At 31.7% G+C, this 15,709-nt stretch overlaps 2 protein-coding genes across 11 annotated transcripts in view; one reads left to right on the top strand and one right to left on the bottom strand.

Moving 5' to 3' along the window:
• Window positions 1-15,709, bottom strand: part of LOC130894048 (agrin-like) — a 451,778-nt gene that overhangs the window by 7,363 nt on the left and 428,706 nt on the right. For 7 of the 10 annotated variants that reach the window (XM_057800652.1, XM_057800614.1, XM_057800625.1 and 4 more), the window contains 13 exons: window positions 15,517-15,653; window positions 14,740-14,848; window positions 10,827-11,048; window positions 10,211-10,390; window positions 9,958-10,125; window positions 9,514-9,904; window positions 8,445-8,764; window positions 8,113-8,356; window positions 6,095-6,259; window positions 5,751-6,040; window positions 1,441-1,513; window positions 1,189-1,323; window positions 159-341 (listed from right to left, as the gene is read on the bottom strand). In XM_057800652.1, coding sequence (XP_057656635.1) covers window positions 159-341; window positions 1,189-1,323; window positions 1,441-1,513; window positions 5,751-6,040; window positions 6,095-6,259; window positions 8,113-8,356; window positions 8,445-8,764; window positions 9,514-9,904; window positions 9,958-10,125; window positions 10,211-10,390; window positions 10,827-11,048; window positions 14,740-14,848; window positions 15,517-15,653 — 2,617 coding nt within the window. The remainder of the gene's footprint in view (window positions 1-158; window positions 342-1,188; window positions 1,324-1,440; window positions 1,514-5,750; window positions 6,041-6,094; window positions 6,260-8,112; window positions 8,357-8,444; window positions 8,765-9,513; window positions 9,905-9,957; window positions 10,126-10,210; window positions 10,391-10,826; window positions 11,049-14,739; window positions 14,849-15,516; window positions 15,654-15,709) is intronic. The other 3 variants (XM_057800666.1, XM_057800642.1, XM_057800634.1) reach the window with 1 other exon arrangement.
• On the top strand, window positions 2,837-4,359 carry LOC130894265 (uncharacterized). The gene is made up of 3 exons (XM_057800977.1): window positions 2,837-2,988; window positions 3,045-3,207; window positions 3,265-4,359. Exons 1-3 carry the CDS (start codon window positions 2,953-2,955, stop codon window positions 3,378-3,380), a joined length of 315 nt encoding a protein of 104 aa, XP_057656960.1. The 5' UTR covers window positions 2,837-2,952; the 3' UTR covers window positions 3,381-4,359.

Raw genomic sequence — 15,709 nt, forward strand, 5'->3', positions numbered from 1 at the left:
GAGTGCAATGCTCTCTTTAATTCAATACCTAAGACCATGATACATAGATTCGAAAGCTTGGAATGTATATATTAAAATAGATTGGTATTTTATTGTGACAACTTCACAAAAAAGTAGTGGTTATTTTGTGATTATCTTTATTTTTCCTTTTAATTTACCTTATTGCCCAAAATGGTTCATCATGACCCAAATTAAAACTAAGTTCTGGATATCCATCTACTACAGCAATTGATATGTAATTTTGAAGCTGATTTCTATTTTTGCTTCTCCATAAAATTAAACCATCAGACATAAATGTGCGTATTTTTAATTCATATCTGTTACCTCGTTCTGGTTTCCTTCTAAAAAATATCGTTCACAACTATATTAAGTGAAATAGAAATGGAATATTGTACTACTTATAAAAAAATTATAATTTGTATAAAAGTGGATATTATAATTTATTGATTAATTCGTGGAATAAATACTAAATAATAAAGGTAGAGATGTTAATTGTTTTTTCATGTATGCAAATTTGATTCATTTCCACTTTTGTTTAAAGATTAAATGTTTTTTTAGCTAATGGAAAAGATCTACGAACTTATTGAAGAAATATGGGAACTAGAGTCAATGTCAGAGGAATGGAAGTTAAGAAAATTTATTCCAATATTTAAAAGTTGGATAGACCATAATGTAGCAACTGAAGAGGAACCAATCTTTTAAACACCACATACAAAATATTAATCACAATGGTAAGAGACTCGAAGAATACTAACAGGTCTTTAGAAGAGGGATATCCATCGGAGACGCAATACACACCATGACTCAGACTTGGAAAAATGCTGTAAACATAACATATACCACATATACTATTTACCGCTTTTGAAAATAGTAAAAATAGGAGAAGGCTAGTGAGAACAGAAAGACATGAAATTGCCAATAAAACTTATTAAGCTAACAAAAATGAGAATGGAAAGATTAAAAGTGATTGTACTAACCATAGAAAGTTTGATATAGATTATAGACATGGAAACAAGGGAGACAGCGAGATTCAATATCGACAATGCTATTTAATATAGCTCTCGAAGAGAATAAAAGTATGGTTTCTATAATAGTGTTATTTATAATGGTAATTTTTTTATTTGTTTGTATAACTTTTAGATACTTTATACTGTAAGTTCCTGGTTTATTGTGTTAGTTGTTACTTACAGAATTTCTAAGTCTTCTGCATCATAATAATAGTTTTCTTCATCAAATAAATTGTTGCCATCATCGAAATCATCATCTTCCACAGTTTTGTTGTGGGGTTCATCATTATTGTCAGTGAAATTCGTTATATTTTCGCTATTAGTAAGATTTGTGTTAGTTATATTAGTAATAAGTAAACTAGGTATACCATGAACCACAAATTTTACACATACGGTAGAAATTCAAAAAATTGTCGTTAGAATTAGATCTTACCTTTTATAACCTCTGTTTCTATATTGAAGATAAGTAGCACCGTTGAATTTCAAAGACAAGGTTTCTTCATTAACTGAAAAAAGCGGAAAACCATTGAATTCGTTAAAAATAAACTAAAAAGTTATTGATCCATCCGGTAACAACAATAAATAGTATTGATAATCTATATAAGTCCTTCCATTAATTTGACTTTTCAGACTTGATATAAGTTACAGTGTTACATAAAATGAAATGTATCAAATGAAACCACTGAATGGTCACTGAAGAAAGGTATTGGTCAGTATTTGATTAGTAAAAACAGAGTTTTGGTAATAAAATTTCTATTATGGTTTACTTAACAGTTAGTTCTAGAAGTTTTCATTGAATTCTGTATTTGCTCAGCCAAATGATATCCAATGTTATGAAACAAGATTTAAAAAAATTATTTATAAATCTACTAACCAGCTGTTAATTTTAAATTCTAAAATTATTTACAAAGATACACGTGCTTTTGTAATACTGTACTACAGTAGAGTGTTAAAAAGCAATTTCAAATTTTTCTCGATACTTTTAATAGACCATCCTGCATTTTATCTCCCCACTATGAACTACAGCTACTATAGTTTAATTTATTCTTAATATTTCTTTTTAAAACTTGATAGTTTTGACGATATCTCTACAACTAGCATTTAGATGAATTGAATCTATAATTTTTCAATTTTATTTTTTATTTTTGTTGATTTATTCTACTAATCACAATTATTTTAAAAAGATGAGTGCGAAATGAGCTTTTATGATGATTGATATGTCACCCACTGACAATACATATTATATTTTCGTTTTGGATTATGATTGTTTTATAGATATCAACAATGAATTATGAAAAAGAAGGGATGATAGGTATCATAGGGATATTGGATAAATAAGAATTTATAATAAGATTTACTGTCAATTCTTTGATAGTTATGGTATTTAGATGACGTCCCAAGCAGCACAGTGTCGTTATAATGACGTCAATTATTGGACATTATTAGTCGGCGACGTCGTAGACCAATAAGCGACGTCCATATGACGTGACATTTCAGATGTCATTTTGACGTCGTCTAGAGACGTCTTTCGTACGTTTGTTTTCGGTCGTTTTAAGTGCTTTTTAATCAACTATAAAAAAAATTAGAACGAAAGTTTATTACAAAAACTAAGCCCTATACGTGCTTTATAAAAAATTGTACATTTTAAATTGTTGTTTACCTAAAATTTGGATATAAATATAAATTCATTAATTAGCAATGAAAATACTAAACTGACGTTTTAAGTGGAAATGCAATTTGAATTTAAAGATGAAGTGAGAATGTTGTAATTAACAATTATTTAACTATTTTATTAGTAGGAAACAATTATTTTTAGCATCGATTCCTGTCGAGGCTGTCGACCAAGATTTAATTTTGGCGCGATTTTAATCGAAATGCCACGATACGATACGAGACGTGCAGGCGCATGCGTGCTGGACTGCTGGTGTGAACGCGTGTGCGCGTAATGGCGGACGGCAGCAAAAAGTTGTTTGGCGGTTTGGTGGGTGTTCTGTACCACTTAATATGTATTTTACAATTTAAATTATGTAATTCCAGTCGGCATATCTATCGACTTTTGGAGGGAGAGATTTTACTGGACATACAAACCGCATTTTAAATTTTTTGTTCATTTATTCTCTTGCAACTAATTGGAATTTTTGTGGCAAACGAGGTGAGAAAAAGGCTTTTAAAAACTTAAACGTAAAGGATGTGATTATTGGTAAGTGTTTTCACTTGTAGGTGCATACTTATTATTAATCTGAAACAACATTTTTAGGTGCTGTAAGAAAAAGCTCCCCTCTAGTCAGTCAGAAAGAAATAGAAGATACCATCAAGGTGTGGTTGAAACATGCACCAGAGAAATTGAAAAAGCAGCAGCATGGCAACCCGTAAGAAAAAAAGTGTTGTTAGTCAAAGACAACTCTACAGAAGGGTGGCAGAAGCAAATTTAGCACCTGTGAGTCAGAATTGTTATAATACATCTTTAATAGTTAATAATGATTCCAATGAATCATCAAATTCCGTTTTTTTTTGCTGGTTCAATGTGTGAAAGTGAAAATGACACCTGTTCCTCAAGAGATTTAGATTTTAATGTAAACTCGCCTAATGAAAATTTGCTCTTCAATGATGCGACGTTATACAACCATTTGACTTCCTATTCCAGTAACGTGCCCCCTAACGATTTATTTTCTAATGAACCGCCGCCTAGCGATTTGCATTCGAAATTGTCAAACTGGGCAGCTTCAAGGTACGTTCGACTTACAGTAGTTACTCATCTCTTGCATTATCTCCACCATTTAAAATCGTTAGTTCAGTCTCCGAATAAACCGTTACAACAGATTAATAGACGCTTAAAAGAAATTGAAATGACAGTGTACGAAAAACATGACTCTACTTCACCTGATGATGAACACTTCTGTAAATGTGAATTGTCCCATTTCTTAGGACCAACGCCAAATTTCTCTTGCAAGCAGTATAAAAAGCTTCATTATAAAGATTTTATTTTTTCTATTGCATCATATTCAGAAGCAAATTGTTTTTGTCTTACCTTAGAAGGACTGGTTTTCAAAATAGAAAATGTAGTGGATAATAATGGAGCAGTTTTTATATTAGGTAGGAGGTTTCAGGATTACCGTTCATTTTACAAATACCCTGTCGACTCAAAAGAATTTATCCAAAATTTATCAGAGTATATCGAGTTATTGCACTGCCACAAAGTTTTTTCGAAATGTATTGTTTTTCCTTTCAAGCAGGAATGGTTGTCATTTCCATTATTGCATCATTAGTAATTCCTTATTTCAACTTTTATGTTCTATAAGTGTAATAGTATGTAGTTTTTTAAGATTTTGTAATAAACTGGTATTAATTTGAACGCATTTTTTTATATTTTTGATCCTACTTATACGTCATTTGTCAAAAGTAAGTACGTCATTTTGACGTCTCACCAGCCGGACTAGGTACGTCATTAGTTGACGTCTGTAGGATGTGACATTAACCCGTCATAATCACGTCATTTTAGACGTCTTTTTAGACGTCCCCATTGGTCGCCAATGGCCTATAATTGACGTCATAGTAACGACACTGTGCTGCTTGGGGTATCTACCGCTCATTGCTATGGACTTATTCATGATGAATCAATGACCAATTTCATTAAAAATAAAATAAAATAGAAATAATGAAATAAAATAAGTAGAGAGGGACCAGTCGAATATGAAAGATCCGAGAGTATAACAAATGTCCACGTAAGTAGATTAATCGAGAATTGTCTTGAACCATGTTTAGGAGGCTCATTTCAAATACTTTACACAAGATAATTAGAGTAACTCTAAATCACAATTTATCTTTTTTAGTTTTGTGTGTTTCATTAAATAAGTGTGATTAGTAAAGTGAATGAAGAAAAGAAAAAAGTGATTAATTTTATTCGCGAAATTACAGTTTTCTTCAATATAATTTAAAATATTTCGAAAACCATTAACTACATTGACTGCAGTTGATAGTGGGGATATAAAATTTGGGATAGTCTATCTAAAGAGATTGAAAAAAATTGTAATGACTATATTCGGTTTTAGATAAGATCAAATAATTTTACGGGGCGTTAAACTTGCTATGATTTTCGTCCACAATTGGCTATAACTTTTCAGATGCCCTGTATAACATATTACAACTTTACATTGTAATGACAAAGTGAAGGGGATTCTGAATTCAAAATAAAACACAAAGAGAATAATAATGACACGTTCAGTTTAAAATATGGCACAGTACTTAAGATTTATTGGGGTTTATTTAAAAGTTTGCATAATCAGTTTATGACTTTATGGTGTTTTCAAGTTTATTTCATAATATCTTTAAACAAAGGTTGTGAATTATTATATCAATTTTTCATTCATGAATGCCAGAAGACCCAATATGGCTCATTTGGTTCTCATGTAGTTTAATTTGACAGGTGATTGAAAACCATTCTTTACATTTGAGCCTAATGCTTTGATAGCTGTTTTAACTAGAGTACGTATTAAAAAAACTTCTGGGATATGTAACTAGACTGGCAGTATCTTGCTTCAGTACCTTCATACTTTTTAAATTTCCATATTTTCAAAGATTCATAAATTGAATTACTTTTGTGAGCATATTTAAAATTTGGTTACATTAAAGCCATCAAAGAAGATTAATTGTTATAGAAGAATGTTAGAAGTGTTTTTCACTGCATTTTATATTTGCGACTGATCAAGTAAATCACTATTAGTTAAATGTAAAGATGATGCTTACTTGTTTCACAATATTTTCCTTTGTAATTTCCAGTACAACGGCAGGTATAGTTATCCATATTGGGTATGCAAATACCATTATTGAAACATGGATTTTCAACCATTGGACAGGGCGCTCCATCGTAAAATCCAATATTAGAACTACAGCTTGAATTGTTATGAGATATTACTGTTCCGCAATCTGGGAAAAGTTTGGAAATTGGCAAAGGAAGTCCATTGAATGTAATTCTTTGAATAACACCTTTGAAGCCTTTTGAAGCTCCAGAAAGTCTATGTATTTGTTTCCAATTACTGGAACAGAAAGTTATTAATATGCTAAATATCCATATCGTTCTGTATACTTACGGTAATGAACCAATATATAAGGGAGTATCTAAATTCAATTCTGTTAATGGTATACCAGAATATCCACGAATCACTGTTGAATTATCTATTTGTAACATACCTTCACGGCCTTCTCGAGATATTCTAATTTTATACCATTTATTGAATGAAATACTGGTCGAACTTCTGTGAAAGTAATAACAACATTATGTTTATGTTTCTTGTATGTAGTTATTTTGTAACATTGTAAATGTGGAGTTCATTTTGTAATTGGTGCCCATAGGATTATGCACATCCGGGCTTAGTCTTAGAGAGCGTTAATGTAGTGAAATTAGTCTTCTCATATTAGGAAAACAAGTTTGTTGAATGTTTTTCTTGAATAAATGTTTTACTGGAGCCTTTGTATATAATTTTGAATAGAAATTACTATAAGTTGATGGACTCAATATATGTTTGTATAAAGGGCTATAGTTAAGTTACTTTTCTGCGATACTCATAAAGTATTGTACAGATTCCGATAGTGAAATGGATGCGACGACACCGAACCCGCAATTGAGTGGATCAAATTGTTACACATGGAAATTTAGACTGAAGAATTTATTGGAGGAGGAGTCCTTGATGTGGTGTATATGGAAGAAATCCCTGTGAAGGATAAGACAGCTGTCATACGTAATGCCAAGGCGCTGTCTGTAATAAAAGCGTATGTCACAGATATGCACATTGAATATATTATGAACGCTAAGATATTAAGTTAAATGATAAAATCTCTCTACTAAACACGAGGCGGTAATTTAGTTGAGACAAAATAAGATAAGGAAGTGTCATTTATTGCTTTGTCTGCAGTAGTGGAAAGAAAACAAATAAGAGTTATTGTGTTAATTTTTTTCCAGATTGAAGCAAGCCAGAACACATACTTCGAGGTGATGTGATTAAGTTTATGACTCAATTTGAAAATATAAATCAGTACCGATTAACATTGCCAATGGAACGAACATATTTGTCAAGAAAGAACGTGTCTTACAGGTTTACTGTGCAAAAACGGGAATGGAATGCAATATAAATGGAGAAACTTCCATATAACCTCTTATCATTTATGTTATATTAACGGAAAAAGTTGCAACAATAATGATGAAACCAGAACCAGTGACTAGTGGAGAGTGCGAGAATCTATTTGTGTTTAGTTTCAAACTGAACCAAGTAATAAACATTTAAACAGAGTAAGTCTTCAACTTTCAAATACCCTAAGGCAGGGAGAAAACTTTTAAACAGAAAAGATTACCCCAGATCTACACGAATTGGTAAGTTGACTTATGCTCACATCTGGGGACATGTTAATGAAATGATAATAAATGATGAACGGTACTATTTGTCAATATTAGACGACATCTCGCATTTTACCAGTATCTATTTGCTGATGAGAAGTTGATAGAGTTTTATAGAATAATGAGAAAAAAGGACTGTATATATCAAGAATTAGGTCAGATAGAGGTGGATAATATAGATCTAAGACGGTAAAAGAATTTTTCGAACTTAATGGTGTGGTTCAGGAGTTTGCCTCGGGCTATACCTCAACAATGTAGATCTGCGAAGATGCTAAACTGACTACTAAATAAGGCTAAAGCAATGAATGTTCATAGGAAAAGGCAATTAGTACTATGGCGTACCAACTTAGCCGGTTTACAACAGTAGCATTGAATGGTAGAAGCCCTACTGAGATATGGGAAGAATGATTAATTCAAGTTGAAAGTTTTTGGATAAATTGGAGCCACTTTGCTAAGTCACTTATTGATATAGACCATGTAAAATCAAAAGATGATAATATTGATATATTTACTAATTCTCTAGGAAGAACTAAATTTGTTTATTTCAGAGAAGCTTTGTCTATTTAAGATTCCACTTTTACTACTTTTACTACATATTTTGTTTACTTATTGTACTAGGAACTTGGAATTGAGAGTCCTTTTTTATTGAGCCTTTGTATACAATTTCATATTAAAAATACTAAAAGTAAAACCATTTTGAATTTTGAAAAAACTTACGTTAAATTAGCTATACCACTTCCCAAGTTGAATCTAAACTGCAAATATCCACGGGCAATATTTAAAGAAATGAAATCGCCTCTCCCATTCTTCATCTGGCCATTGTAGAGAATGAGACCACTAGAGGCAGTAGTCATAAACGTGACTTCAATAGAAAATCTTTTTTTTATACCCTCCAGTCTTGGAAGCTGGATAAAACTGTTTCCATTGAATTCTGGTGTAAGCCCACGAAGACTCTTGAACTCTACAAATAGAATAAATATTGAGTATTAATAATACTGGTGTGCAACATCATCCACAACAACTTCATAGTAGTATTCGAAAGACATTACCTTCTTGGCACGATGTTCCATAGTTTCCATGGTTACATTCTGTCTTGAAATGGCATTTACCTTCTAAGCATGAGTTTTCACAAAATTCACCACTATAAGATGCTTGGCATTCACATTTAAACAACCTATCTAATTTTATACATTTTCCATGATTTTCGCATGGTAACATTTTACAAGCATGTTTACTGCAATCATAAACCCCGTTCACTTCTAAAATCCAGTCTTCTTGTCTTATATGTATTTCTACATCCTGTCTACCAATCTTAAACCTTTTAATACAACCCTGAAATCCTTTAGATGTACCTATATTCTCGTAAACCCTAAAAAACAAAATTATCTTCAATTTAAATGCCTATAATGTTTCTGATTCAATTATACCTGAAAATTAAAAAATGTAGTCTATAGACTAGTATTCTAATATTGAAAAATCACTATATTTTTTCGTCTTTAAAAGTATACTGACTATTATTAGTAATATGAGAAATACAAAATTTATGTCGTTAAAAAAGTGAAATAATTATTAATTGTTCATTTTCGACGTGTTAGTTATTCTAATTTATAACAATTTCCTAATATAAGTTCACAATTTAATTATTTTGTCAATTTATGGGAGAATACCATATTTTTATATATATTTTAATCAAAAGTGGACACAGTATGTTGTGTAAGTTTTATCTTTCTGTTAAATATGAACATTTATATGGTCCTTTCTATTTTTAATTACCTTATTGGTTTTTTATTAACACTATTTCATTTTATCATTTTCTATATAATGGTCACATTATCACATATAGAGTCGTAGATAGCTAATATTTTCTTTATCTTTCATCGATTCAATTATTTCAGATGTTTTTACACTAAATATATTGGTCAATTTATCGATATTTTTTTAACATGTATGGAAGCTTCATATAGCATATAGATTACAGCGAATCTGTGGCGTGATGAAAACTTCATTTGATTGAATGAATGGGATGTGAAAATTAACAAGATAAAATCATTTTTAGAAGCAAACAAACCAAACCAAAATAATAATTTTCGATTACTTGTCAATAGAAATATTGCATACCTTGTGTGATTTGTTGGTACGTATCCAATGAAAGCATCTTCCAATAAATCTAATGCTTTAAGAGAACCACTGGATTGACCAGTAATTTCCTCGGAATCGTCGAGTTTCAATAATCCGTCTCTATGGTATCTTTTTATAATTACCCTGTGAGTGTTCCCTATCTGAATTTTGTCAACAGATCTTATCACTACAGCACCATTCCCTAAATTGTACTTAAATTCTAGATAACTGTTTATAATTGCTAGTGAGACAAAGTCTCCCATGCCATCTGCTTTTTGCTGGTTGTAAAGTAAAATACCAGTATCTGTATAGGATTGAAATTCTACTTCTATACTAAGTTTATGATAAGCTTTAAGAGGTCTTAGTCTTGCATAGGATTTACCGTGGAATGCTGGAAGTTACATATTTGAACTAATAGTAAAATTTTATACAGACATACAGTACCTGGTACTTCGTATTGAATTTGTGAAATTTCGGTTTCACATAATAAACCTGTAAAATTAGTTGTACAAACGCATGCGTAAGTTGATGCTGGTAAATCAATGCAGGTACCGTCATTGTTACAAGGTAAGCTACTACAGGCTCTAAATTCGTCCAGGTTATCAGAATTAGCTAAAAATAAGTATAAGAATTAATGATTTAATGCAAATTTAATTAGTTAGATTTGTATAAATATTTTGTCTGAGTAGTTTCTCACCCAGACATTCTTGGCGATCTGTAGATTCCACATAACTGGGAAAGCAGATACAAGCACCTTTGACACAGTGACTATTTGAAATAATACAATCCGTATTGTCTGAACATAGGTCGCCTAATAAGGCAGTTAGCACCTGAACTGTAGCAGGGGTTGGACGGTAGGCAGGAGAAAATTCATTACCTGCACAAATATCATAAATTTGTTAATATTTTATGCCATATATTTTTTACAATGAATATTTCTTGAAAACTTGGACAAATATAGAATGACAAACATTGAAATTTTCTAAATGAATAGGTAATCAATCATTCAGATCTTTTGTAAGTATCTAATTATTATTCATATTTGAAAGAAATTTTTCTCAAATGATAAAATCGTTTTATTCTAGTTCAATTTCTGAGATTTAAATTAAAAATTATCCCTATAAATTACTAAAGCACATCTACTAGATCTTCTTTATTGAAGAATTTTAACAATTACTTACAATATTCATGCTTATATCGTACTTTTTTGAAATCGGCTAATCACAGAATGGGCCGGTTAAAAGTAGAAACCAATAAAAGCTATATAGCTTATTTTTATCAATAATTCACAAAAAAAAATTATTGAACCTCACCTCGATAACGGTATAAAATATTGGATCCAGGGTTGCTTCCAATGAAATCTGTGTCTGGAAATGAAACAGGCCGAACGTTACTGCTTCTTTCATAGTAGTAGCGAGGATCTGGTACAAGTAGATGACGTGTCGATTTCGATAGAGGGGAACTTATTTCGTCAGATTGCGTAAATTGTTGGGAGTTTACCCCACTATACGGCCAGTCAGTGCTTTGTATCTCTTCTGCAAAAAAGTAAAAATTATTAATGTATTTTTCAAATGAATTCAACTTTGAGTATTACGTTGAAAATAGTAAGATTGAATCATACTTTTTATTATTATTTGTTTGATTCTCTTCTGATTAATGATTTTTTTAATTACTATAGGCATACGAATATATCTACATATACAAATATATATAAATTTAAGAAAGTTCTAGCCATAAGTCGTCTATCTGAAGCAATATTTTGAAAAAATGGGGAATTAATGTGAGATCTGGACAATAAATTTATAAGTAAATGGTGAAATACTGTAGTGCTACAATGATATATTATAAGAGAATTTACCGTCTAGACCAGCCTTAGAGCCATACTGATTTCTCCAGTAAGTTCTGTGGGCCAAAACCATATTATCATTGTTGCCGGTGGTAAAAAGTGAAATAGTCCACTGATGGAAAAAAAGTCCGAAAAAGTACGCGACGTTTAAAAAAGGCTGCAAATCGGACTAAAGTCCGTAAAACGGCAACACTGCATATTATTAATTTTGCTGTCATTATCTGTAATTTCTAGATTAGCCGTAGAGTACGAGCCATGAGGAGTAACGTGACACGACATCTGATGGACACAAGCGGAAATAGGTAGTACCTTCTATCGCTAATAGATGGCGCTAATAGCACATACAGAATAATCTCGTTGGTTCGAGAAAGCTCTGGTGTCTTCCACTCAGTTCTGGATGGCAGTAATTTGAATATATAAGAAGGCTGATGGCGCAACCACAAATCAGTTCCTATGACACTGTTGAGAAATAAAATAGTATGGAAAAGAAGCGAAAAATTGATAGTGAATGCAGAAAATTCAAAGATCAGTGGAACATTCAGTATTTCGTAATTGAGTCCAGTAACAAGGCGCTATGTTTGATTTGCAATGAAAGCATAGCTGTTCTCAAAGAATATAACATTAAACGTCATTATGAAACAAAAAATTTTCAAAATTACTCAAAATATACAGGAAGTTTGCGGACAGAAAAATTCGAAGCTATGAAGCGCGGATTGAAATCGCAGCAATCTTCATTTACAAAACTCAAAACTGAACAAGAGGCTGCAACTCATGCCAGCTTTCGTGTGGCTCTTGAAATTACAAAACGTGGAAAGTTATTCATCGATGGAGAAATGATCAAATAATGCATAATTGCAGTAGCCGAAGAAATGTGCCCTGAAAAGGTATATTTATCAAAAACTGTCAGTATGTCAGCAAACACTGTGGATCGAAGGGTAGAAAACATCGCTGAATATATATCCTCTCAACTGTTCAACAAAAATGGAATGTTGAGTGGTTTTCTTTGGCCTTGGATGTCAACGGATGTGTCAGATACTGCTCAGGTGTTGATTTATATTTGAGGAGTAGATAAAAGCATGAAGAATTTCTTGATATGGTACAGATATTTTTAAAGGAGTTGAAATGGCCATTAATCAAAAGAACCTTCGATGGAAAGACTTGAAATGTATTACAACTGATGGAGGCAAAAACATAAGTGGGAAAGATAAAGGAGTGGTCGCTCTTGTGTCTGTAGAAGGCTGTAGAAAATGACGGTGGTTCCAAACTATTAGTCTTACATTGTACCATTCATCAACAGTCTTTGTGCGGAAAATGTTTGGATATGTCTGAAGTTGTGAAACCAGTCATATCAATTGTTAATTTTATCAGATCTTTTGGGCTGAATCACTGACAATTCTGACAATTTATTGAAGAGATTGGAGAAAATGACTTACCGTATCATACTGCCGTACGTTGGTTTAGTTGTGGGAAAATCCTTCAGCGCTTTTTTGAACTTCGAGCAGTGATCGAAATTTTTTTGAATGAAAAGCATCGCCCTCTTACTGAATTACAAAACAACGCATGGCTGTGGAAGTTAGCATTCTATGTTGATTTGACAAAACATGTGAACGAACTGAATTTGAGATTGCAAGGAGAAAACCAGCATCTTCCTGATTTATACACTAATATCAGATCATTCCGGAAGAAATTGATACTGTTTCAATCACAACTACGAAGTAAATGTTTTTCACATTTTGAAACATGTGAAATATTCAGCCACACCACTGAGACTGAGTTTCCTATCGCTTTTGCAATCGAAACTTTGAGTGCTTTGAAAATAAATTTTGATACTTGTTTCTCAAACTTTGATGCCATTGCGAATCAAATTAAGTTTTTTCAGAATCCTTATGATACTGACATTGAAACCCTAGCCCTGGAACTTCAAATGGAAATGATTGATCTATAGTGCAGTGATATAATTAAGAATAAATATCAAAACTCATCTTTGTTGGAATGTTATAAGAGTCTTCCACTTGCACAATTTGATAATTTGCATAAATTTGCTCGTGGGCTGTTTTCTGTTTTTGGTACTACTTATTTATGTGAGAAGACCTCCAAAATGAGGTACACAAAAATGTTTACAGATCTAAATTAACTGATGAGGATCTTAAATCTCTTTTAATAATTGGTACAAGTAAAATTAGTCCACAACTACAAACTATTGTCACTGGAAAATCTCAATTACATAAATCTCATTAGTATTTCATATGTCATTATGCTTGTTATAAGTTATGTTTTTATTTAAAATGTATAAAATTTTAGTTGGATTCATTTCAATCATTTGTTAGTTATATACTGAAGTTAAATTTTCTGTATATTATACATGTCTTTACTCATTACAAGTCTGTGTTTCTTTATCCAACTCATCACAAACACAATAACAATAAGCCTACAACAATGTTATGAGTAGTTAGCCCATGACCATATCAATGTAGATGTCGTATTAATAATTATTCAACATAAAATTAGAAAAACTAAATTTAATTTGTTATAAAAAATATGTTCTCTAAAAGGAGTTTTCAAGTATGCTAGCTCTCCGCGGGCTGGACAGAAACTGTCCGTGGGCCGGATGTGGCCCTCGGGCCGTAGTTTGGAGACCCCTGGTCTAGACGATGAGAATGTAAATGTGACACTAGGAATGAATAGTTTAATATAAAGGACGGAACCATGTCAAAAATATTATTCCTCTACACAATTGATTAAAGAAATAATCAATTAGTATTCTGAAGCTAAATATATATTAATAGGTAATTATTCAAGTGAATGTAGTGGGATAGAGGAAAAGTGAACTTGTAATAAGTCTCTGCAAATATCTGCAGTCATATTAAAATTTATTGAATACATACCAACTGTTCTAATGGATCTTCGAGCTCTTCTACTCTTTATAAAATTTACAAGCGGTTAGTAGTTACCTAGTACTTTACTTACCATGAAATAATTCTATTTTACAGCATCCCTCATCGTTATTTTTGGCAGTAAAATATTATTTATCATTATACATTGTACCGATAATTTTCACAGTTGAATTTCAATTTGTCGATTAATTATATTTCAAATGAATGACCTTTTACCTTGTCACTAAATATTTATCGAAATTCACAATGCAGATATTGCAGATTTAACTGTAAAACGGGGGACAGTGAAATTTTAGTGTGTCTGGAATATCAGTTCAAATATCACATATGTTTTAACAATAGTCATATTCATACTAAAGTTTCATTTTAAACTTAGATGGCTTCTTGATACATGAAAAAGTTTGAGTAGATGCTGGTCCGACAAAAATATAATATAATTGGTTAACAGATACATTATATATTTGTTCTACTAACAGAAAAACTTACCGTTACAAGATCCAAATGCTTTTAGAACTATGTCCTTTTGAAGGCGACAAGCTGCTAGGCGTAAATCACAAATAGAACCGTAAGTCTTGCCATCACTGCCGCAAACAATCTGAAAAATACTAGAACGGTTATAAAATGTGAAACCTGTTTATAATGGACAATATTAATAATTAAAATTAGAAAATAGAATATAAGTTATCAGCAAGAGAGTGGAAGAAATTAAAACTCGGCAATAATCCAAAATGTTTTAAAATCAGTTCAACATTGTCAAAAGTTGATTTACTGATCCGTCAAGATATACTCTTCAAAACTAGGAGTCAATATTTCAGATATATGTATTCCTCTACAAACTAATTATTCTCGTCTCAAAGCTTCGTCCACTGTGAAAAGTTATGTAAGTAGTCAACCAGGGGAACAGGATAATTATTTACTGTTAAATCATCTCAAAAGGCATTTGACAACAGTGAAAGGTAGCAATAGAAAATCAACATCCACGTCGTATTGTCTGAACCTAATCCACACCAAAGTACTACACAAAAAGAATTCTTGTCCACCAAGATAATGCATAGTAGTACGTGAGGTGTTATGCCGTCGATCCATCCATATTTGCTCCCACATTTACCATATCTATCGTTCGATGTTCCAACTACGCTTGATAATAAAATTTTGATTGATTAAGATAACTTAATGAGGTTGAATGTTAGATTTGATTAAAGCAAAAAATCAAAAACGTAAAGAAATATTTCACTGCAAATATGAATAAGTTTAGATACTTACTTGTGTTTCTTTTACATTACTGCAATTTAAATGACATTCACATAATGAAAGTCCGTCTTTTTCTACACAGGTGGCACCAAAGTAACAACTTCTTTCGGCACATGTAGAAGGGTTAGAAGACGATGCTAAATCAGATGCTGGAACAAGTATGGATATTTCAGAAGATTGTTAAAATATCAAATACTAATTTAAT

Source organism: Diorhabda carinulata, chromosome 1, assembly GCF_026250575.1.
Source record: "Diorhabda carinulata isolate Delta chromosome 1, icDioCari1.1, whole genome shotgun sequence".
NCBI classification, from domain to species: Eukaryota; Metazoa; Arthropoda; class Insecta; order Coleoptera; family Chrysomelidae; genus Diorhabda; species Diorhabda carinulata.

Bases quoted from the DNA above. Each gene is read 5' to 3' on its own strand.
- LOC130894265 (XM_057800977.1), top strand. From the start codon at position 2,953: ATGGCGGACGGCAGCAAAAAGTTGTTTGGCGGTTTG. The intron at 2,989-3,044 runs GTGGGTGTTCTG...ATGTAATTCCAG, and splicing joins AAAAGTTGTTTGGCGGTTTG to TCGGCATATCTATCGACTTT. The intron at 3,208-3,264 runs GTAAGTGTTTTC...CAACATTTTTAG, and splicing joins CGTAAAGGATGTGATTATTG to GTGCTGTAAGAAAAAGCTCC.